The sequence below is a fragment of the Nelumbo lutea genome, chromosome 2 (genome assembly GCF_056320005.1).
Source record: "Nelumbo lutea isolate HS-2025 chromosome 2, American lotus-T2T, whole genome shotgun sequence".
NCBI classification, from domain to species: Eukaryota; Viridiplantae; Streptophyta; class Magnoliopsida; order Proteales; family Nelumbonaceae; genus Nelumbo; species Nelumbo lutea.
Genome location: NC_142685.1, coordinates 48,065,294 through 48,088,877, shown reverse-complemented (window position 1 = coordinate 48,088,877; position 23,584 = coordinate 48,065,294). Strand labels below are relative to the sequence as shown.

Sequence of the window (23,584 nt, the reverse complement as noted above, 5' to 3'; positions counted from 1 at the left end):
ATGTTGGTGAAGAAGATGCAGACCTTGAGCATTAAGAGAGAAACTTGCGATGCCTATGCAAACAACGCAAATCCATTGAAAATGCCAAAAAGGGAGGATCATCAACCCCCAACAGAGGCCGAACTCAACAAGAAATTCCTGTAATAACATGGGGTTAAACCAAGGGCAGAGTCAGGATTTTTTCTTCAGGGGAGCCAAAAGCTAATATGCTTACTTAAACATGGATCCTAATTTTCATAGTAAAAATGCTAACAATTGAAATAAAATGATTCTAAATACCAAAATACTAAAGTTAATATACATGATTTTTTTCTTGTACTATCAAGATCTCTTTGGCTCCTAGTTCAATAGCTCTAATTTGAATGTTGTAACTAAATTTTAATTTTTTATTATGTTTATATATTTATTGAAAATAGTAAAAATGTTTCACTCATCAAAATGTTAAGTGGTCTTATGGTTTTGATTGAATGTTTTTCTATTGTCATTGACTACTTGATTAAGAAGAAAAACATTTATTGAGTGTTTTTTCATTGTTTTTCAATTGTTGTTTAATCGTTTATATATTTTCTTTTTTAATTGGATTTCCTTGTTTTTTGCCTTTTTAATTAGAAAGGGGCCGGGTGGCTGGGCCAAGGCAGGTGGGTGGGTGGGTTGGATAAGGGCACAAGGTGGGTAGACAAGTGCAGGTAGGTGGGCTGGGTGCTGGGCAAGCCCAGCCCAGGCAAGTGGGCTAGGCAGTGGGCAGGGGGTGCAAGTGCTTGCATGCACTGGGTTGGTCGTGGCATTTGTCTATGCGAAAATATCATTTGGGACTTTTGTTGAACATATAGGGCTCATTCATTGCTAATGCTTGTCTATTTCAAAATTAATCCTTCATTCTCATTCATTAACCTTTAGGTTATGTTTGGTTTGAAGGAAAAGGTAGGGAAAGGAAGGGGAAGACAAGGAAACCAATACAAGGTTTGTAAAGATTTCCCTACCTTTTCCTTCTTTTTCCTACATTTTCCTTCAAACCAAACATAGCCTTAGGTTCTTTATAAAGGAAAACTAATAAAAAATACACCAATAAATAAAATAAAATATAAAAAATCCAAATAATTTATAAATTGTATCTCAAATCTACAATGTAAAATCTTTTGTTTTCGTTATTCCATCTTCCAATGTGTTGAATGAAGGAATTCCAGTGTGCACAAAATGACAAACTAACAACAAAGCCTCCATGAGATGAAAACCCACATGATTTCTTGCCACTTTTATGACCCTAGGGGATTGGTTATAAGTTTTTTCAGTATCATTTCTTTCCGACATCATAGTCGAACTCTTTAAAATATCATAAGTTCAACTTCAATTGCATGTGCAAATTAACGAATAATCAAATTCATTCAATTCAAGTGTTCAACAATTTGTCAGTTCTAGACATTTTGGAATTTGATTCTTCTAGGCACTATTGGTTGTAGGGCAGTGTTCAAAGAAAAACTTGAACAATGGACCAGAACAAAAGAAAAGAAAAAGAAAATCAGATTGTTGGAACTTGTAACCTATGCAAGTATCTAGTTCCATAGTTCCAGGGGAAATGTTTAAACTGATTTCAAGTGGTTCAAGGCAGTGGGTATTGGGTTCAGAATCTTGGTTTAGTTATGTTTTTATTTTCTTTTTTTTTTTTTTTATTTTGCAAAATAATAGATAATAGTAAATTAGTAATACAGGTTATAGGAGGGCCAAATCCTGCCCCCCCCGGTGGTCCCCTAAGTCCCCCTAGCTCCGCCCCTGGGTTAAATAGTAAAATGATGTGCCAAGGTCAACCCCAGTATCTTAGGCAAACCCTAGGTATGTAGACAACCTATATATTTAGTATAATAAAAGAAAACATCTTTAGACAACACACAGTTGATCAAAACCCTATTCTAGGTAAATTAATAATGGAAGGTTGAGTTAAATTGAACTCAATTTTAAGTTTACAAATTAAGAAAGTCTAGTGTAATCCAAAAGCAATATATCATAAGAAGAGTAGTAATAGAGATGTCACCAATTGATTGCGGCTCAGTTGGTGGGGTCTCTAGTTGGTTATAGTAGACACTCAAGACCAAATCCTATTGCCACCAAGGTTGGGGGGGTTTATGGGCAATGGGGAATGGCCAACTCCTAAGAAAAGCATGCCTCAAATGTAGTAGTTCCACTAAGTGCCTCTAGAAGATCATCTACAACACTAACAAGAACAAGTAGAATGAGATGGTTTTGTCACATGCATAGAAGGCCTTCTATAACACATGTTAGAAAAACTGATATATTACGAGTTGAAGGGGCTAGAAAAGTTATGGGTAGAGTGAAAAGGACTTGGGTGAAAGTAATAAAAAATGATTTAAGTTGCCCATAATTTAACAATGGATATGGCACTGAACGAATGGAATGGCAAAACAGGACTCATGTTGCTAGTCTTATTATAATATCATTTGTGTTGCTAAATCTTACTAATGTATGTGTTCTTTTGTTAATACATTCTGTTATATACTGTGTATCATTTATAATTTGTTTTAAAGTATAAAGAGAAAGAATAATGAATGAATAGAAGTATAAAGAAGTTCCTTTTTTTTTGTTTTTCTATTCTTTCTCTCTCATTAAATAAAGCTCCACCCTTGTTATATAGCCTTCTTTGGTTGCTAATTGATATGGAATTGTTCTATTAAATACATTATATTAGTATTATTTTTGAAAATATTGAAATCAATATATTTGAAATACTTTTATTTTGTTAGATATGATGATTTGCCATGTTTTGAGAAGAAGTTTAATGTTCTTAATAAAGAGAATTGTTATTCTTTCAATTAATGTGCATTCTGAATGGTATAAAAACTAGTAACCCAGCAAGAATGTAGTTTTTTATTTTATAAAGTTCTTATAGCGTAGGCAACTAGGCTTTTGAATGATTGGGAAGTAGAAGATATGTTGGTTTTACTTCAAAAATTATATGACACTCAGGTGGACATTGGGAGCACTGATAGAAGAGTGTGGAGATGGGACAAATCTGGGAATTTTTCAGTTAAATCCTTCTATAAGGCTTTCTCAAGGTTGGAAGAGTAGAGCATCCCAGTTCAGATCATCTGGTGCAAGAATGTTCCATCTAAGGTGGCCTTTTTTGTGTGGCTGAACTGCCTGAATAGACTCTCTAACCAGAGACAATCTGGTCAGAAAAGGGATGCAGTCGACGTCCACTACCTGTGTCTTTTGTGAGGCTCAAGAGGAATTGGTGAATCACCTTCTGTTGCGGTTTTGCCCAAGAAGTTTGGTTTAAAATTTGGAACCTGTTTGAAATAAAGAGCTGCTGCCTGGAGTCAGTTATAGATTTTGTAAAAGGCTGGAGTTTAGGGGGTTTATCTTCGAAAGGCAATGTGGCTTGGAACATGGTCCCTGCAGCTGTTTTTTGGCGTTTATGGCAGGAAAGAAATGCAAGAGTTTTCAACAACAAACACAGTTCTCCCGACACAGTGTTTCAGAGAATCATGGGCAAAATGATGTCTTGGCTTTCTATAAACAAAATTTTCAAAATAGGAACTACAACACTTTTTTTTTTTTTTGTACATGAAAATATCTTTTTTCAAAGCAGGGCTGGGGGGTATAGAGTTGCTTGAGCAGTTTTTTTTTGTAAATCCCTGTGTACAGCTTCTTGTTGTACATGGTTTTCTTCTTTAATGAATTTATACTTTACCTGCTTTTTTAAAAAAAAAAAGACTAGGCATCACACTGTCACCCAGAATCACCTAGATTCTTCTAGGGATTGAAAGTCCATGTGAACAATAGATTTTATCTGGCAAAACCTACAGTTTTTGTTGACTGGGAATGCAACATCATAGTACCAAACACTGCAATCATTTAATGTTGCCATTCAATTCTGTCTCATTGATAACAGTTTGTCAAATGAGGGTTCTCACAAGGATCTACATTTTCATCATTGAAGTTGGTGTTACCATGATACTTCAATCTCCCATGTCACTTTCCTTTCTTCTTTTCAGATTTATTTATAACTCTCTTAAGTAAATTATGATTAGCCCACTAGAAGGATCAACTTTTACTGTTGGAACAATGTCATGGGGCTATTACAATGAAAATGTAATGTTGAAATACAGAGAAACATGTTTTTGAAATGAACCCTTTTTTTGTGGCCTCTATTCTTGATGCTGCTGAGACTGAAAATACCATTGGACCTCAATATGCAAATATTACAGTGATCATCCTGTTAGCCAAGACCTAGATAACTCTCTTCCATAGTTGGGATAACAAGCTGTTGGTCACACCACCCCCAAGGAGTCTTTACTGTCAAATCTGCATACTTTATGGCTAAGAACATGTGCTCTGATGCTAGTGAAGATTCAGACCTGTCCACAAGTGATAAAGTTCTATTCGAAATCTGTTTGGTCCTTTCCTGTGCTTGTGAAGATAAATCCTTTATCTGGAGATGCTGCCTAAATAGTGTGCCTGTGAAATCAACTCTAGTCTCTAGACATATTAGTCAAGAGGCTCTGTGTGGTAAAAAGGAGGAAAGTATTGCTCATGCTCTCTTAGGCTGTGATTATGTGAGGAGTGTTTGGTTTGGTAGTAATATGGTCTGAGGTTTGATGATGGGATTTCTTCTGTGAGCTTCAAAAGTTGGCTTTGTGATTTGGTTAAAACTTCTTGTAAGATGGGGGAGGGAAGAATGAAATGCTTACTCATTCTGTGATAGTTCTCTGGAATGTGTGGCTCACTAGAAATAATTATTATTTCAGTAATTGTCAGTCTAATCCATCTTTGGTGCTCTCTTGATCTCTTCTATGTGCCGGCATATAACGGAGCAGAAAATCGTGATGATGAAAGCATCACCAAAAGTGTCCCCTTCTAGTTTTCATGTATCACGCCTTTTTGGAAGTTGCCAAAATGTGATAGGGTGAAAGTAACGTGGATAGTGCTTTTGCTAGCAATCAATTAGCTGCTTTTGGTGTTGTTTTGAGAAACTCTTCAGGGAATGACTGTATGGCAATTCGTTATGGTTCCTGTTTGCTTTGTCTCCAAGCCCATGTATCAAACTTGTGTGTGAATTAGGTATAACAAAAGCAGATATCCAAAGTGATTGCAGTGTACTGGTTAACAGCATCAAATCCTCGACCCTCGGGTGGTTTGTGTCCCAAGGAGACATTCTCCTCAGTCAAAGATCTCTCAGCTTGGCAAAGATTTGGATCTCTCCTTTTGTTTTGTTAACAGGGAGTGTAACAAAGTAGCTCATGTTGCTGCTAATCGAGAGCTCAAGGAAAACAGCTTCTTAGTCGTTTCTGTCCCAGACTGGTTAAAGGAGGTCTTAGCAGAGGATCGTAGAGGCATCGATCCTTGTTATTGATATTCCTCTTGTTTCTTTGTTTGAAGTCTTGTGCAGCTCTAGTCATCTTTGGTGGATTTGCTTTGTTTTTTTATTTCGTTGTTTCTCTGAACGCTTGTTTCGTTAGTTAATGAATTCTCCTTTCTACAAAAAAAAAAAAAAAAAAGAAAAAGAAAAAAAACGGTGTTATCAGAAAATTTTTAAACATGGGAAGCATCCATTAATGGCTCCTAGTCCCCCACCTGGACATTTGGCAACCTCAGAAACATGAAAAGGAAACTCGAAAGATCAACCATCATATATTAGTGCATTAAAGGCATCCCAAAGAGTTGCACTTCGCACGCTATTGTTTAACATTCTTCAATTTTTTTCCCAAACTAATCAAGGAGGAGGTGGGGCTGCTTAAAGTTAAAAGGATGTTGCCTCTTACCTTCTAAGAAAACAATAAAAGGATTAAATGCCTGATAATGTACACAAGAGGGAGTCAATTGTACATGGTGGACCTCTTTCGAAACTCAATCTTGATGATTGAACTGAAACTGGAATTCTGTGACGTGTGAGTTGTACGCCTTTCAAAAAGATATCTGGAAAAAGAGGAAGGCATAAGGCACAAACCATGGAAAAATTGGCAGAGGACGCTATACATATTACAAATCACTTCCTTTTAATATTCTCCTTTATTTTTCCTACTTTAGAGCCTCGACCAGTTGATAACAAGATTTCAAATCTCTTACCTAAATGATCTTTTTTTCTACTCTTGTTCACCCAATCTAATCCAAACTCTCTCTCTCTCTCTCGATGCTTCCTTTCAAGAGGAGAGTTCAACGGTGGCCTGACTCGTAGACATCCTACAAACAAGCTTTGAGGAGAGAATCATCTTGTTATCAACTGGTCCAAATTTAAGCAACTTTAAGTCCAAATTCATCTCCTGTCTTTCTGAAATTCCACTAGCTTTAGGTTTAACTTAGATGTATTGACTTTATTGAGAAACAGTTATGGCTTTTGCATTTATAGCTCAAAAGATAAATTGACAGTTTATCCTCAAAATCCAACTTCATAACACGCTAATTAATAGCCCAAGAGGGCATGAAAGACGATCCAATTTGCATAGGTGCATGCTCCAATTAGATTGTCCTGGACTGATGGAAAACTATGTCCACATTGTCACACAATTGATTCAGGCCCAACCCAAAATCGTCCCCATAGACTTGTTAATTCATCACAAATTAATCAATGTAAAAACGGTTGGCTTTAATACCTCTAACTAAGTGATCATAAATAAAAGTATTGAAAGAGTTCCAATGAAATATGTCATTATAACCCAAGAAGAGGTCAATACGCTCTGGTTTAAGTGGTATAGTCATTGATTCACGCTTGATTTTACCTAAACCAGTAGACTAAACAATTAGAAGGCCAGGCTAAGAAAAGCCTTAAGCCACAAGTAATAAAGTCAAAAGTTTTCTATTCATCGTTTTTTGGAAGCCAATAAAGTAAAAAATGAGGATTTATAAAGTGAACGTGTTAAATATGAGGTGTGGGGGGCCCACAAGCCTCACTCGTCAAACCATACTACCAACTCGTCTATATGACCTGATCAAATGGTGGGCCCAGACGAATCAAATAATTCGATTAATTAGAAGGATCTTAACCTTCTGATTTAGGATTAATTAAGGATTTGATGACCGGAATTTCATATAGAAGTTGGTCCCATTTAGGTGCCCATATATCGGGCTGTCTCAAAATGTGATTTGGGGCCTCTCTTTTTTAACCTTGTAGACAGACTTCCAGTCTTCCACCACGCAAATGAAAAGGTCAAAGTGACCAAAAGAATAACTAAGAAACATGGACTGCTGTCTTCCCTTATCATTCGAACCCAGGTAGAGAAGAATGAAAAGATTTCTCAAAGGCAATATCTATGCTGCCGGCCGGAAAGGCATGATACCGGAAGAATTTTGACCGATCAAACCCCCGTGAATTTTGATGAATATCATCGTGAGATTTCTTTTTTTTTTTTTTTAATTACAAAGAAAGTAAATTGCTTTGACTCCTGTGCTTGACATAAGATTGATTATAAGGCGAGTTAAAGATTTCATTCCTCTATAACTTTCGAATAGAGTATTATAGGCCCTTGTAAAAAATCATTCCTTTATAACTTTCGAAATTCAAGTATTCAACCCATTTGAAAGACTTGTGAGACAAGCACTCGAGAAATTCTCAACTTCTGATAAGCTAGTTGGTGCACCAACTCCCCCTAAGGCTGAACTAAGTTGCCCTTGAACCTGACCATGCATGTCTTGAATCAAAACCTAATCTGCCAACCTCAAAACAACTCTCCCTCCCTCCTTATACTTTATCATATAAAAAGAAGCCTTGTTTCTCATTCTCTTGCATTATCACAACAACTTTCGTTCAAACAAGGACTACGTAGAGAGATGGAGTCCTACGACAATGTTGTCAAGCCATGGTGTTCTTGCATCCTTCTAAGCCTTTTACTCCTCTTCGTGTCTTCACCATCATGCTCCGCAGATCCTGAGACTCATTATCACGAGTTTGTTGTATGTTCTTCTTCTTCTTCTTCTTCTTCTACGCACCACACAATCGTAGTGATGGTGGTTTCTGACTTCTTGGATTGAAACAGGTTCAAGCAACACCAGTGAAGAGGCTGTGCAAAACCCATAACACAATAACGGTTAATGGACAATTTCCAGGGCCAACCTTGGAAGTAAGAAATGGAGACACGCTTGTGATCAGAGTGATAAACAGAGCCAGATACAACGTCACTATCCACTGGTAACTGCTATGCATGAGTAATTACACATATACATATGCACAATTATATATTTTTATTCTTAGTTCTTCTTTTAATTTCTTTCTATTGCAGGCACGGCGTTCGTCAACTGCGAACAGCCTGGGCGGACGGGCCAGAATATGTGACTCAGTGTCCCATCCAACCTGGAGGGAGTTACACTTACCGGTTCACCATCCAGGGCCAAGAAGGAACATTGTGGTGGCATGCTCATAGTTCATGGCTCAGAGCCACCGTTTATGGAGCTCTAATTATCTACCCAAGACTGGGTTCTTCCTATCCATTCACTAAGCCCAAACGAGAAACACCTGTTCTCCTTGGTAACAATAATCCCCTTCTTCCCTCCGGGTTTAATTTCATGCCTTAATTTTTTCCCCTTCCTACCATTTACTCAAGAGTCAAGACCAACCTCGTGAAAAGTGAAAAAAGAGCTGTGGTTGTCTAGGAAGCCACCCATTTGAGCACTTTTTGATTAATTTCAAAATTCAAATGGATTAATAGTTAGAGACGGAGTGGAGCTAGCTCTCATATGCATGTATATATGATGATAATGATCACTGTTTATATGATGGACAGGGGAATGGTGGGATGACAATCCCATTGATGTCATCAGGAGGGCAACACGAACGGGAGCCGCTCCTAACGTGTCTGATGCATATACCATCAACGGCCAACCCGGTGATCTCTATAACTGCTCCAGCCAAGGTTTGTATCTCCACTCTACAACTCTATAACTTTTTCTTCAAACCAAAAACAGCCTTAAAAAGAAGTCTCCAAATTCCTCTCCCCGCTCTCTATGTATGTACAAGAACCCTCAAATGTGTTATGGGTAGGGCTTTAAGCAGATTGGATTTGAATGGGATGATATTAGATTAACTGAAGGCAATGGCTGTGCGGCAGGCGAGATCGGCTTCCGTCAGGGAGCTTTGCCCTGACCGAAGCAGAACTAGTTGGCAAGCTGGAACCAATGATAACACTCCCCATAAAATCATTAAGTTAATGCATATGCCCTATAACCACTCACTCTGTCACTTGACATTTATGGGCTTGCATTCAACTAATTCAGATTTTTTTGTACTATTTATAAGTTAAATTTAAATATATAATAATCTTTTATACATATAAGTTTATGAGTTTTGTACCTATGACTCTAGCAAATAGACATGAATTTTACATAGATACAACTATCAGGTTGTAAGATTGGTTAAGATCAGTGGATCCACATTCAATTCAATTATAAAAGGTTGAAGTTCTTTCGTCAACTAACCACCAATAATTAAGAATTAATTAATTAAGCATAACCTAGCTAGTTTACACAAAAGATTTATGGATCTTAAAGCTTCGCTCAAGTCAAGAGCTTAGATTGCGTACAATACAAAGATGTTGCTGCAACAAATTGAGGAAAACACAAATAACCTATCTACTGATGCGATTGGTATGCCGCGTGCAGACACTGTTATAATTCCGGTGGACTCCGGTGAGACCAACCTCCTCAGGCTGATCAATGCTGCGCTAAACCAAGAACTCTTCTTGGCTATCGGCAACCACCAGATGACGGTTGTTGCTGCGGACGCATCCTATCAAAAGCCCTTCACAACATCTGTTCTAATGTTGGGTCCAGGGCAGACCACTGACGTCCTTATAACAGCTAATCAACCACCGGGCAGATACTACATAGCCGCTCGGGCTTATCAGAGTGCTCAGGGCGCAGCATTCGATAACACCACTACCACTGCCATCCTTGAATACAAGTCCGCCCCCTGCCCAAAGAAGGGGCTCACCCTCCAACCCGTCTTCCCATCCTTACCTGCTTACAACGACACTACCACCGCCACCGCCTTTGCAGCCAAATTCAGAAGCCCCTCTAAGATTGACGTCCCCACCGACATTGATGAAAACCTCTTCTTCACGGTGGGTCTAGGCCTCCTTAACTGTCCACCCGGTTTCAGTCAGAGCCGATGTCAAGGTCCAAACGGAACCCGCTTCACCGCTAGCATGAACAATGTCTCCCTTGTGCTCCCATCCAGCTTCTCCATATTGCAAGCCTACCAGCAAGGCGTTCCTGGAGTTTACACCACAGACTTCCCACCAGTCCCACCAGTGCAGTTCGACTATACCGGTAATGTCAGCCGAGCCCTCTGGCAACCTATTTCGGGGACCAAGCTCTACAAGTTGAAGTACGGCTCAAAGGTGCAACTAGTATTACAGGACACGAGTATCGTCACCGCCGAGAACCACCCAATTCATATTCATGGTTATGATTTCTACATCATTGCAGAGGGCTTTGGGAATTTCAATCCTCAAACAGATACAGCTAAATTCAATCTTGTTGATCCACCAATGAGGAACACTGTTGCAGTACCGGTGAATGGATGGGCAGTGATTCGCTTTGTTGCTGATAACCCAGGTAATAAATTAAAACATGCATGCATCACCTTTTCCAAATTGGCAAATTCCAATAATAATATATATATAGTTTCTCACTTTCACATCACTACTGATCATCTCTTGTACGTAATCATTTAGTTATTATTTGGCAAAAACAGGAGTTTGGCTGATGCACTGTCACTTGGACGTTCACATAACCTGGGGATTAGCTATGGCCTTCCTGGTGGAGAATGGGGAAGGGGAACTGCAGTCTCTACAGTCTCCTCCAGCTGATCTGCCCCCTTGTTAATATCTTCAATTGCAAACAATAGCCAAATCCAAATGCTGCCTGAGACAGAATTGTTATCTGTCAGAGAGCAGGGTTTTCTGGTCCTTTAATCGGTTTGTCTGTTGTTGTACGTATTGTATACCCGCATTTGGGACAATGTTCTTGTTGTTATGTGTTCTTTCTCATTCACTCTCCCTATTTAGTAGCTAGGCTGGGCTCAAAGAAGTAGTGTCATTTTTCTCGCATTGCGCGGACCCTCTGGATATCCAGCTTCTTCTTTGTTTCTAGCCACATCATTTTTCAGACCTTGTGTGAGAGATGAATGTAAAATTTGAAATATCCTAGTTATTATACCACTTTTCTTCTTTCTGGTTATCATCAATTCAATGTTTGACAATGCTGATTGCTGAAGGTGAAACCATGCACTAAACTTTATATACATACTGCCTCTGTTTAATTTGACATACTGCAATAGGAAGTTAATGGGGGAAAATCAAAATAAATAAAAATGATGTTATTACCACTAGAGTTGAAGAACCAGTAATTCCTTTTCTTTCATATATACACAAGGGACACATATATGCACCGCAGGTAAATATGATGTGATGATGGGCTACTTACTAAGGTAAAATGTGTCTTGGTTGTTGGAAACATCCCTAATTGGATGGATGTAAATTATGTAATTGCCCCCGGTGTACCAATTCTTTTTTGCATGGCTACGAATTTTTCTTGGTAGAGAAAGAATGTACTTCAAACCTTGTATATAGTCCATCTATGAATCCATGAGTAATTTATATTTCTTTGTCATATTACCTACCATTAGTAAATTTTCATTATCAACTACTCTTGGCATTCATATATTAGTCAATATATATAGGTACAACCATACAGGTCTTAAGGGGTTAAACCACTTGGATTTTATATTATAAAAAAAAAGGGTAATTGTGAAGACCTCTTACGCCCTCTTGTTTTACTTTCAATGTGGAAAAGAAAGGGTTGCCTTTAAAAAAATAAAAAGAGAGATAAGAACGTTAGATTTGACTGGAGTGGTGGGGGGGGGGGGTGAAAATGGTCTTCACACAATGGTTGAAGAGGGAAAAGAAACATACCGAAGTCCAGCCAAGCGAGGAACATCACATTATTGAAACATTACGTTAAGATGTCAAGATGGAAACCTAAGCCCCGCTAGATACTAAGTTCTGGAAAACTGAAAACATGAAAAACAGAATTTACTTTAGGCTGTGTTTGGTTTGAAAGAAAAGCTAGGGAAACCGATACAAGGTTAACACAGCCTTATTGAATGGAAATATGTGTTAAGTTTTGATGTTCCAATTGTTGATGTTTGATTCATTTGGAAACCAAAATTGTTTTTTTGAAGCCAAAATTGGACTCAACCAAATTTCCAATTTTCCCTTGAAAGGTGTGTTTAGTTCAGTAGAAGAAGACGGGGAGAAAGAAGAAACAAGAGGGGAGGAAGAAGAGGTAGAGAAAAAAATAAAAAAAGAACTAACCACCGGTGGTTTTAGCAATGGAAATGGCTGAAGGGAGGAAGAAGAAGAGGGGGAGAAAGAAGAAAGAAGAAAGAAAAAGTAGAGAAAAAAAAAAAGGACCGACTACTGGCGGTTTTAGCAATGGCAGTGGCAGGAGGAAGAAGAAGAGGGGGAGAGAAAATTAAAAAAAAAAAAAAAAAGAACTGACTATCGGCGGTTTTAGGAGTAGCAACTGATAGACGTGATAAATATTATCATGATAAGGATACATGATAATCTCTGTGTTAATCTATGTACACTTAGTGTACATACCCAAGTCATCAGCGTAAATACCCAAGGCTTTGTGTTAATCTCTGTACACTCCTATCTCATACGTCTTCCTCTTGTATGTATAAATACCCAAGGCTTCTTAGTAATTAATTGATCAATTCAAGATTCTCTCAACCATTACTGCCTTTCATGGTATCAGAGCCCTAAGACTCACGTCGTCCTTCATTGATTTATGTCGACCTCTTCCAGCTCATCCACCTCTCCCTCTGCAACTATACCATGAGCACTCCCTCCCTTCCCAGTCCGTACATTCTCAACCTATCTCAACTGATAACGGTCAGACTTTCTGGACCGAACTATCATCTGTGGAGATTCCAGGTTCAACATGCACTTCTGAGTCATGAAATTCTGGGATACGTTGACGGCACCATCCCCTACCACGACGCTAACTCCACCTCGAGTGCTCTCACCCCTGATCAAGCATCATGGCTGAAACAAGACCGTCTACTAGTCAGTCGGCTTCTAGACACCCTGACTGACTCAGTTCTGTCTTAGGTTGTCAAATGCACCACCAGCCGTCAGATCTGGACCACTCTGGAGAATAACTTCGTTGCCAAATCCACCGCACGGGCTATTCACATTCGTGATGATCTGGCCTCACTACGAAAAGGGGACATGTCAACCCTGATTATCTTCATGAGATCAAGAGTTACAGTGATCATTTATCTGCTCTCGGTGAACTGCTCTCTAACTCTCAACTCATTCATCATAGCACCAAAGGACTCTCCTCTGAGTATGACTCCTTTGCTATTGTTCTCACTATTCGATCTACTGATATTTCTTTTGAGTAACTCCAGAGTCTCTTGCATCAACAGGAAACCCGCCTCACTCGCTCTCTTAGTGATCCAGTTTGAAGTGCCAATATTGCATCCTGTAATGCCAAACCTGTACGTGACAACAAATTGTCATCAGCACCTCCCACTTCGGCACACAAACCCAACAACAACAAGGGCCCATGTCAGAATTGTGGTGGTAAGTTTCACGCTACCAAGAACTGTTGCAAGTTGAAAGCTTCTATTGAATACTTGCGCAATCAGAAGTATGCCTGCAATGCTGCATTGTCTCCTTCCTTAGAGGATGCCTAGCTTCATGACTCAGGAGCTACAGATCATCTAACTCATGACCTGTCCCGCCTCAACATCCATGATGACTATCGGGGTTCTAACAAGATCACCATCGGTGACGGCACAGGCTTGCACATTCAGCACATTGGCACCTCTTATTTACCTTCTTCTCATCCACTCCTGCTCAAGGATATTTTACATGTTCCTGACATTCACAATCATTTACTTTCTGTATCCAATTTCACTAAAGATAGTGCATGCTACTTTGAATTTCACCCTAACTATTTCTTAGTGAAGGACTCCAAAACTCAACAGGTACTTCTCAAAGGAGCGGCAAATAATGGGCTTTATTATCTACCTGTGCCCACTACTTCCTGTTTAGCTCTATTTGGTGCTCGTGTCTCCCTTGATACCTGGCATCTACGATTCTGCCACCTGTCACCTTCCACAGTTCGTTACATTGTGCAGCATAATCAACTTCCAGTCAGCTCCAATAAGGCGTCTTCCTTCTGCTCTTCCTGTATTTATGGGAAAAGTCATCGGTTGCCATTTGATAGTAATGTAGTGATAGCTTCATTTCCTCTTGAACTAGTTGTAATGGATGTTTGGGGCCCTGCACCAACATCCTCAGTTCATGGTTATCATTATTACATAGCTTTTATAGATGTGTTCTCCAAATTAACATGGCTTTACCCTATGCATGCAAAGAGTGATACTCTCAATATTTTTGTTCATTTTAAAACTATGGCTGAATGATAGTTGGGGGTCCCTCTCAAGCGGCTACAATCCAATGGTGGTGGTGAATTTTGCAAATTGCAGTCCACATTGGTTAAATTGGGTGTTATTCATCAAATGCCATGCCCTTACACGCTAGCACAAAATGGTGTGGTTGAGCGTTGACACCGGCACATTGTTGAGCATGGACTGGCCTGGCCATTCTCGCCCACTCCTTAGTACCCACAAAATATTGGTGGGAAGCATTCAGCACCGTTGTTCACTTAATGAATCGAACACATACACAAGCTCTGAATAATCGAACTCCTCTTGAGGTTCTCTTCAACAAGATGACAAATTACCTACGACTGCGGGTTTTCGTATGTGAATGCTTCCCTCACACAAGGGGTTATGCCTCAAATAAGTTGGAATTTCGTGCCACCTCCTATGTATTTCTGGGTTACAGTGACTCCCATAAAGGCTACATTTGTCTACATGTTCCCACAAACAGGCGTTACATCTCCAAGGATATGCGCTTCAATGAAACTTCTTTCCCATTTGCACAACAGGTTGCAGCGCCTAGTAGAACAACTTTGGTCCCTTCCGTCATCGGACCTCCCCCCACTTTATGAGGACCCACTACACCAGCCCTTGACCCCTCCACCGATCCTCCTCTTCTACCTGCACCTGGCTCAACACCTGAACCCCCTGCCGCTATCTCTCCACCTGACCATGATCAGCCATGTTCTAATTTGCAACCTGGTGCACCACCACCTACTGCTCCCCCCATCATGAACACACATCATATTGGCCACCAGATACAAATCTGGTATCCTTGAATATGACTATTGGTAGGCCCATAACTCTACTAAATACCCTATCCTATCTCATAGTGTTGAGTCCACCAATTTCACCCAAGCCAATAAAGACCCTCGTTGGCACAAAGCAATGGAGGAGGAGTTCCTTGCCTTAATCAAGAATGGCACCTGGATCTTACGACCCAATAGTGAGGCCCAAAACATTTTGGGCTGTAAATGGGTCTTTAGTGTGAAGTGTTGTCCGGATGGCAGTATTGACCGCTACAAAGCCTGACTTGTTGCCAAGGGCTTTCATCAGAGAGAGGGTATTGACTTTCAAGACACATTCAACCCAATCATCAAGCCCACCACCATTCGTGTTATACTCACTCTTGCTATCTCCAACGGATGGCCGTTACAATAGTTAGACGTCCAAAATGCCTTCCTGCGTATTGACTTATCTAATGTCTATATGGTGCAACCTTCAGGCTTTGTCGATAAAGAGAGACTTGATAATGTCTTCCTATTTCGCAAATCTCTTTACGGGCTCAAACAGGCCCCACGGGTTTGGTTCCAAAAACTAAGCTCCCATCTCTTGTCACTTTGCTTCACGTGATGTACCTCTGATAGCTCTTGTTCATCCTTCATCATCATGGTGAGAAAATCTTCTTACTTGTCTATGTCGATGACATCATAATCACTCCGCTTCACTTATTGAGGCCATTATTTCAAAGCTAAAACTTCAATTTGCACTCAAACTCTTAAGCCCATTAAGCTATTTCCTTGGCATGGAGGCTGTACGCACACCAAATGGTCTCTTTCTCAATCAACGCAAGTATATACTTGACCTCTTGGACAAGGTTCAGCTTGCTGGTGCCAAGCCTCTATCCACACCGACAGCTACTACAGCTCCTACACAGGACGATCCTTTTGCTGATGTCTCCCTCTACAGGCAAATCGTTGGCGACCTCCAATACTTGTCTTTCACCAGACAAGTATATCTCCTACTTTGTGAATCGGGTATGCCAGTTCATGCATAAACCCACTATCGGTGATTGGATTGCTATTAAAAGAATAGTATGCTACCTAAAGCATACTGATGACTTTGGGCTTGCCATCATCCCCTCTACCTCACTCTCTCTCTCCATGCATTCTCTGATTGGGTCGGCTGCAAGGCTGACCGGAAATCTCAAACTGGTTATTGCATCTACTTGGGTGGCAATCTTATCTCATGGGCCTCTAAAAAGCAGAGCACCGTATCCCGTTCCAGCATAGAGGCTGAATACTGCAGTGTTGCCATAGCTGCCTTCTATGGCTTAAGTCCCTCTTCCTGGAGCTTGGTATCCCCTTCAGTGATGTTGTACTCTGGTGTGACAATGTTGGTGCCACATACTTGGCTACTAACACGGTATTTCATGCTCGCTTGAAACATATTGTGATAGATGTTCATTTCATAGGCCATCATGTTGTCACCAAGAACATCTTCACAAAACCTCTTGGGCTGTCGAGCTTTGATTGGCTTCGTGACAAACTGCAAGTGGTGTCTCTCCACCATAAGGATACATGATAAACACTACCACGATAAGGATATCTAAAGATATCACCTATCCTTATCGTCTGTGTAACAACTTTGTGTTAATCTCTATACACTCCTATCTCATACATCTTCCTCTTATATGTATAAATACCCAAGGCTTCTTAATAATCAATTGATCAATTCAACATTCTCTCAACCATTATTGTCTTTCAACAACAACAAAAGGGAGGAAGATGCAGAAAAAGAATAGCCATTCTGGGCTCGGATGGGGTTATAACTTATAAGGGTGCTTTTGTTGGGATATTGATAATTTCAAGGGATTCTGGAATGGAAAATGCTACAGGGGCCTAAAATAGCCATTCTGTCATGTGAGAGGATCCCATTCGATCCCGAAGAATGAAAATCAAAATTCAATTTTGCCCAACCAAACGACTGAAATTGAATGAACATTTCCATTTCAAATTCTCAGGACCTATTCCCGTGAACCAATATACATCCTAAATCAGAATTTGCACTCCAATACTTTTATACCAGTAAAATGAAATTATATTGCAACCAAACGAGGCTTAAGCTAAACTTTAATTCAAAATAAAAATATAAGTAAAATGGTATGGATTCCAACTATCACAATTACAATTTAAATCTGAATTGGTCTATTAATTCAAATTAATAAATCCTCCTAGTATTTGATTATAAATTAACTCTAATTTAACCTCACAAAATCCAAAAAAAAATGATTGTAAATTCTTGGGGACAAGTGACATGGGTGGGGTGGGTCCCAAACGAAATTAAACATATTTACACATGTATAGTTGCCCCGTTCCAAGAATGTAAAGAAGAGGGGCAAGGCAAACCTGTGTGCAGGCTCTTTTTTAATTTCCGAACACGGACTCCGGAAGTACTCCGGCGATTGAATTACTACTGCTTCCCAACTTCCGATCGATCACCCTTAATCCATTTCACCATGGGAACTGACACCACTCTCCTGTCAATGTCCTGTAAAAATCCTAGTTACTAGGCTGATGATATCCCTCCCTCCCAATTAACAATTGTGACCAAAATAATAAAATTCCCCCTAAATTTAATTTCATGAACATGTCTCTACTCACTCTACACAGAGCAAAGAAGTGCACAACCTAGTGCGGATCATCAGCACCATTTCTACAAGGCTTAGGGATGTCAACTCCGGTTAATTTCACTGCTGCAAGCCTGTAACACCAACACAGAGACCGTGCTACCCGCAAAGTCTGTACTCGCCAGGAAGTCTCCAACCACCCCAAGCTCTTCTTCATTATCACTCCAATCCACAATACATTTTTGGAGATTCATGTTCGGCCCACGTCGTCGTCCTACCACTGCGAGGTTGTAGTCACCGTTTAGAGATCGAATTACAGAAAACACTTGCTCTAGACCCTCTACCGCCTCTTCGCGGTAAACAACGCGCTCATTGTTCGTGCTAATGCTTTTGTATTCAAGAACGGTCGCGTCATCGAGCTGTGTTTCCTTCCAGTTATGGCCATCGTAGTTCAATAACGGCAGAAACCTTATAACGGTGCAACGTACACCAGGGTGACCTGATACGCGGCAGCCGAATATTAGCGCCTCACGGTCGTCTTCTCCGCCCAGGAATGTCAGAAGTATATTATATGAGAAGTAACCACGCACTCCAATGCGGCGGAATCCACGGTCTACAAGTATCCCCACGGAAGAAGGTGCATTGGCCAACACGTTGCGGTTAAGGTGAGATAAGCCAACACCCGTTCCACCGAGGACGGGGTAGTGCTTGTGAAAAGGCATGATGATGAGAGCTATCTCTTTCTCATGAGCTATTCTGCAAATATCTTCGTGCATGGTTTTATAGGGGGCGGTCACCATGAAAGGATGAAAGAAAACACGCCCATCTGAGTTGTCTGCATAGTTCTTGAAAGCGCTTATTATACGATCGCAGTTAGGTTCCCACATCTGCGCACTCTGATCGATTATCAAAGCGGCAGCTCGGCCAACTAGTTCAACCAGGTGGAGCACGAAGGCATTAATGGGGCTTTCTTGAGTGGGATTGGAAATATCGAGGATGGAGATCATGGCTTGCACATTTTCTTCGTTGTGGACGCATGGAAGGAGCCGAAAATCAGGGCTGAATTTGGCACTTCGGATTCCACTCTTCGTTGTGTTTGTGCGGATATAACTCGGATGCCTATGCAGGACTCTCATAAACTGCGCTACAATGGACGTCTCTATGAGGTGAGTTAGTGCCAATATAGTGAAAGCTTCGTCGTCTAAAATCTGCATGCACAATGAGAATTGAGAAACAAAGGGGATTTTATAAGTGTTAATTTGAAAGAAAGGAAGAAAAAAAAAACAATTAAGGAGGATGGATAATTGGATATGGATGGAGAGATTAATTGGAGGGTGTCAAGCGTTGTCACTCACACCGATCCTTTTCCAATATATGAAGATGATCATCTCTGGCAGGCCCTTAATATTCATGATGAGACCAAGGTAGTTGGCATCAAGAAAGCTGAGGTTGAAATGGAGTGAAGGTAAAATAGTCCCCACAAACTTTGATAGATAGGCCACCATTAGGATTGCCTGCAAACCTATCAAAAGCTTAAAATCCTGGATCTTGAACACGTCGGTGGCCAAACCGTATTGCATATAGAACAATGGTAGGAGGATGTTGGTGTTAAAGCTCTCCGTCTTTTCAACTAGGGCAGCACTAATGATCGACCCTTCCGGTATAATCAATCCTAGGACAAGCGGGCCATCCGTAACAGCTCCACCTAGCATTTCGCTGAGCAATCCATAGATCAAGACCCCAACCAGTATAGCTATTATGTAAACCTGTTTCACTGGTCTTCCCTCCGGTGTCTTCTCGATAATCCACAATATGCACGGCCTTACCACATAAACCGTGAAAACTATAAACGCCATCACAAGTATGAATGCTCGAAACGAGCCCAGAATGCTGGTCTGACGTAAAACGATAAAGAGTACCATGAAGCACCATCCCACTGCGTCATTGATAATAGAACAGGACATCGAAATCCTGCCCAACTCCGAAGTGAGGAGATCCAGCTCTTCCAGTGCATGACCAACACTGGGGAAGTATGTGATGGATAGAGACGCAGATAGAAAAAGCAGAAGGTGTCCATTTCCTAGTCCCCCAATGAAACTATGGAGGAGGGAGCCCGTGAATACGATGACTACGTAAGGAATCAACCAGCATAATAAACCAATACCCAGTGCGCTCTTACTAGGCTTTATTAATAAATTTCTGTCCGTTTTCACGCCAACCAAGAAGATGAAGTACATTATTCCCAGGTGGGAAACTACAGACACCATGAAATCCTTTTCATCGCTTGGAAACATCAGTTGGCTAAATGTCTTGCTGCGCCCTAAGACGGAGGGACCCACGATCATACCACCCTTCACATCATCATGTATAATATGATCATATTTATATTTCTAATTTTATATATATCGTCAAACAAAAGCCAAAAATAAAAGCAAAAGCAATGTTATTAATTCAATATTAATTGTACGTTGTTAGTTTATATAGCAGATGTTCTGGCTAATGGGAAGAAGAAAGACAGAGATCTCTCGGCTGACTCGGCATCGGCATGGCATCATTGTTGTTAATTAAAACAAAGTGATGAAGTCAAGGACAAGAATTAATGTGGAATTGCCACCGAAGATACCAAAGAGAGAGAGAGAGAGCGCGCAACAATGGAAAGAGGTTGGAAGAGCTTACAATAACATCGGAGATAAACTTGGGTTGTCCAAGAGGCTTGAAGGCAAAATCCACGATACGAGTCACGAAGACGACTGATACGATTTGAATCATCAAGACCAATAGAATCAATCTGGAATAACTGTCTCTGGTCCATAAGCCATGATTTAGGATTTCGGACATGGTACGACAGACCATTCCATCCTCATACCCCGTCATATTCTTAAAATTAAATGCAACTACGGGCCGTCCATCTATTTGTTCAGACGACATTTTCTCCCTCGTCAAAGCCTCCTCCCCCTCTTAGTCCACGGTGGTCTCAGCTTCAGGGAGGGGGAGGAGGAGACTGGAGAGGAATGATCGCGGAAGGGCGTAAGGAGCATAGAATGGGATTGAGAGACGGGGAAAGATCAATGGATTGAGACTTTTGAGAGGGGGCTCTCAAACATGAGATACATGTCTTTGACCCGGTTGAGTTGCAATGGACTATGGACCAGTACCTCCCTTCCGCTCCAATGAAAAAAAAAAATTGCAGTTTTTTCAACACGTGGATGGCTAATTAGCTACACAGCAAAAATCGGGATGGGAAACATTACGAAAGAGTCGGTGTCTTGCGTCATAAGTGGGAGGAAGCTAGAGAGGGAGAGGGAGAGGGGAGACTCCGGGTCTGATATTTGGAATCCGGATTTTTTATCCACGACAATTCTACCCACACCTACTCATATGACATTGCAACGATAACTTTATCCACACCTACCCAAATATCAATGCATGAAACTAGTGTTTTGTGGGTAAAATTGTTATGGGCAGGAGATTATATATATATATATATATATTATTGTATTATATTATATAATATGATATAGATTTAGATACATACCAAAAAATTAAAAAATAAATGCAAATAAGAATGAGGTAGGGCAGGGCAAATTGGAGGATCCCCGTTCCCTACGGGGACAGAGATGGGGTTGAGATTTTTTGTCGAAATAGAATTTAGGGCAGGGTATTTGAGTTTAAGGTTAAAGACAATGCATGCTAAATCCAGCCCCACTCTATCCCGTTGCCATTCCTACGCAGGCATGGCCATGTCTTTTGCTTTTTCATGGTGACTATGGAGTATGACGGAAAAATCAATGGATTGGAATATTTATATCTCCAAGGCTAACGATATACAAGAAGAAATCGTTGGATTGGAATTGCAACTCCATCTCCATCTCCATGTCGTACAACCAAATATTCCAATCCAATATCAACAGATTCTATCACTTATAGTTCAGGTCTATTCCTATATAGGAGATGCGGGATTCATCAAAGCAGAGTTGAATTCAAAAAGTGCTGCAACATGTTTCAGCATTGCAAGTCATTTAATGTGGTTGGAACTTGGAAGTTAAATTAGCGGGTAGATGCGGGTTGGCTTGGGGTGGATATGGATGGGTAACCACCTGGCCATGTAGAGATGGGTCGAATTGATGGTTTGAATGGTTGGACAATGGATTTAACGTGATTTGGCCAAATTGTCTACGTCGACTAACACCAGTTCGGAGCTTTTTTATTCACTATACAAATAAGAGAAATTACAATATAACCTCACTACAATTACTCAATACAATATAGTAATCAAGAGGGATAGAATAGGCATTTTAGAAAAACTTTGCACCCTTAGATTTTTCACCCAAATGGAGAGATAGAATTAAATCCCCCTTTTTAACCCATAGTAAATATCCCTGGACACTACCTTAACATTCTCCTACTTGAAAACATTTCTCTTTATAGTGTGAAAAAAACATTTGAGACCATCTACCGCAATTGTCATCATCTTGTCAGTTGTCAAGTAACCTCAAGCCCAAGAGAAGTTCTACACCAGATAAACTTCTCTTTTGTCACTAGTTCTGTCAACATATTTGCAACATTGTCATTGGTATGGATCTTCTTTAACAAGATCTGCCTATCTTCAAATACTTCACAAACAAAGTGGTATTATACATCAATATGCTTACTTCGCAAATGGAATACCGGATTTCATGCTAAGTGTAATACACTTTGACTATCACAATGAATTGTCACCATTTTCTGCTTAATGTTGAACTCTTCAAGCAACCTCTTTAGCCAAATACCTTCTTTACATGCTTCTTGTGTTGTTGACATATACTCTGCTTCTATTGTAGACGAAGCCACTACAGACTGCAACTTCGATGCCAACTCATTGTACCATCAGCGAAAGATAACACATAGCCAGTAATTGACTTTCTATTATTGCGATCTCCTGTATAGTTTGGAGTCTAATGATCTCTCCAAAGATTTTCCATGAACTTATTGATTGCTCCCATTGCTTGTGCAATGTCTGGTCTGATGCACAACACAACATGTCTGCTTTCATTGCTTGTGCGATATCTGGTCTGGTCTGGTCTGGTCTATTGAGAGGTACTCAGATTTGATATTCGACCATCTTCCGCCATTCTGACAGTTTCGACGAAGAGAATGAGAGGGAGAGATCCAAGTAAGGAACCTATATCTAAGTATCTCTCATATTTGTAAGGAACCTAAATCTGGTCATCATTTGTCGTTCTGGCAACGAGAATGAGAGGGAGAGGGAGATATCCGATTAATCTAGTGGAGAGTAAAATAGTCTTTTTCATATCTTTGTTGATGCACGTTAACGATTAAGAAGGATTAATCAATTGTCAAAAATAGTAAGAGTATGTTTGTCAATTTTCAAACAGTAAAGGTACACTTAATAAATTAACTAAACCATAAAAATAGTTTAAGAAATTTACCTTAATAATAATAATAATAATAATAATAATAATAATAAAACCTATAAGGATGTGTCATGCCAAAAGTGGCATGTAACAGTTAAGCTGTGTCAAAATTTAGACAGCCAAAATTTTAAAAGGAGAGGTGTCATTTTGAGATTGACCATCCTAGAATTGGTGTAGGAAAATAGGGAATCACTAACAGACGACAAGAAAAACAACCCCCCGCGGCTGTTACACATTATAAATTCTTTGCCAAAAGGTTTGGGTTATAGCATAAGCTATCGCTATGGTACGCCAAAGACCTCAACCAGCATCTTGGTCCATGAATTTGTCAAGTTCATCAAATTGTATCTCCTCTAT

General features: G+C 40.1%; 2 protein-coding genes across 4 annotated transcripts; one reads left to right on the top strand and one right to left on the bottom strand.

The window, feature by feature from the left end:
* Positions 1 to 7,590: 7,590 nt before the first annotated feature.
* LOC148870467 (laccase-12-like) lies at positions 7,591 to 11,188 on the top strand. The gene is made up of 6 exons (XM_088968257.1): positions 7,591 to 7,899; positions 7,983 to 8,134; positions 8,226 to 8,470; positions 8,727 to 8,855; positions 9,601 to 10,557; positions 10,697 to 11,188. The coding sequence occupies exons 1-6, from the start codon at positions 7,630 to 7,632 to the stop codon at positions 10,825 to 10,827; spliced, it is 1,884 nt and encodes a 627-aa protein (XP_088824383.1). The 5' UTR covers positions 7,591 to 7,629; the 3' UTR covers positions 10,828 to 11,188.
* On the bottom strand, positions 9,399 to 20,946 carry LOC148870466 (cation/H(+) antiporter 15-like). Of its 3 annotated transcripts, none has more exons than XR_016106844.1 (4): positions 20,490 to 20,888; positions 19,169 to 20,164; positions 17,593 to 19,021; positions 9,399 to 11,272 (listed from the first exon to the last, which is right to left on the bottom strand). XR_016106844.1 is itself a non-coding variant. In XM_088968256.1 (3 exons), exons 1-3 carry the CDS (start codon positions 20,739 to 20,741, stop codon positions 17,918 to 17,920), a joined length of 2,352 nt encoding a protein of 783 aa, XP_088824382.1. In that variant the 5' UTR covers positions 20,742 to 20,946; the 3' UTR covers positions 17,369 to 17,917. The 3 variants fall into 3 exon arrangements, 1 of the variants encoding a protein (XP_088824382.1); XR_016106843.1 differs by lacking the exon at positions 9,399 to 11,272 and having other exon boundaries at positions 17,369 to 17,734; positions 17,848 to 19,021; XM_088968256.1 differs by lacking the exon at positions 9,399 to 11,272 and having other exon boundaries at positions 17,369 to 19,021; positions 20,490 to 20,946.
* Between the last annotated feature and the right edge of the window lie 2,638 nt (positions 20,947 to 23,584).

What these genes read in the sequence shown, in the direction of transcription:
- LOC148870467 (XM_088968257.1), top strand. Translation starts at nt 7,630, where the DNA reads ATGCATGTCTTGAATCAAAACCTAATCTGCCAACCTCAAAACAACTCT. An exon ending in CTATAACTGCTCCAGCCAAG is followed by an intron (nt 8,856 to 9,600) that starts GTTTGTATCTCC and finishes TGCCGCGTGCAG; the next exon opens with ACACTGTTATAATTCCGGTG. An exon ending in CTTTGTTGCTGATAACCCAG is followed by an intron (nt 10,558 to 10,696) that starts GTAATAAATTAA and finishes TGGCAAAAACAG; the next exon opens with GAGTTTGGCTGATGCACTGT.
- LOC148870466 (XM_088968256.1), bottom strand. Translation starts at nt 20,741, where the DNA reads ATGTCGTCTGAACAAATAGATGGACGGCCCGTAGTTGCATTTAATTTT. An exon ending in AGTTTATCTCCGATGTTATT is followed by an intron (nt 20,165 to 20,489) that starts GTAAGCTCTTCC and finishes GATGATGTGAAG; the next exon opens with GGTGGTATGATCGTGGGTCC. An exon ending in TATATTGGAAAAGGATCGGT is followed by an intron (nt 19,022 to 19,168) that starts GTGAGTGACAAC and finishes TTGTGCATGCAG; the next exon opens with ATTTTAGACGACGAAGCTTT.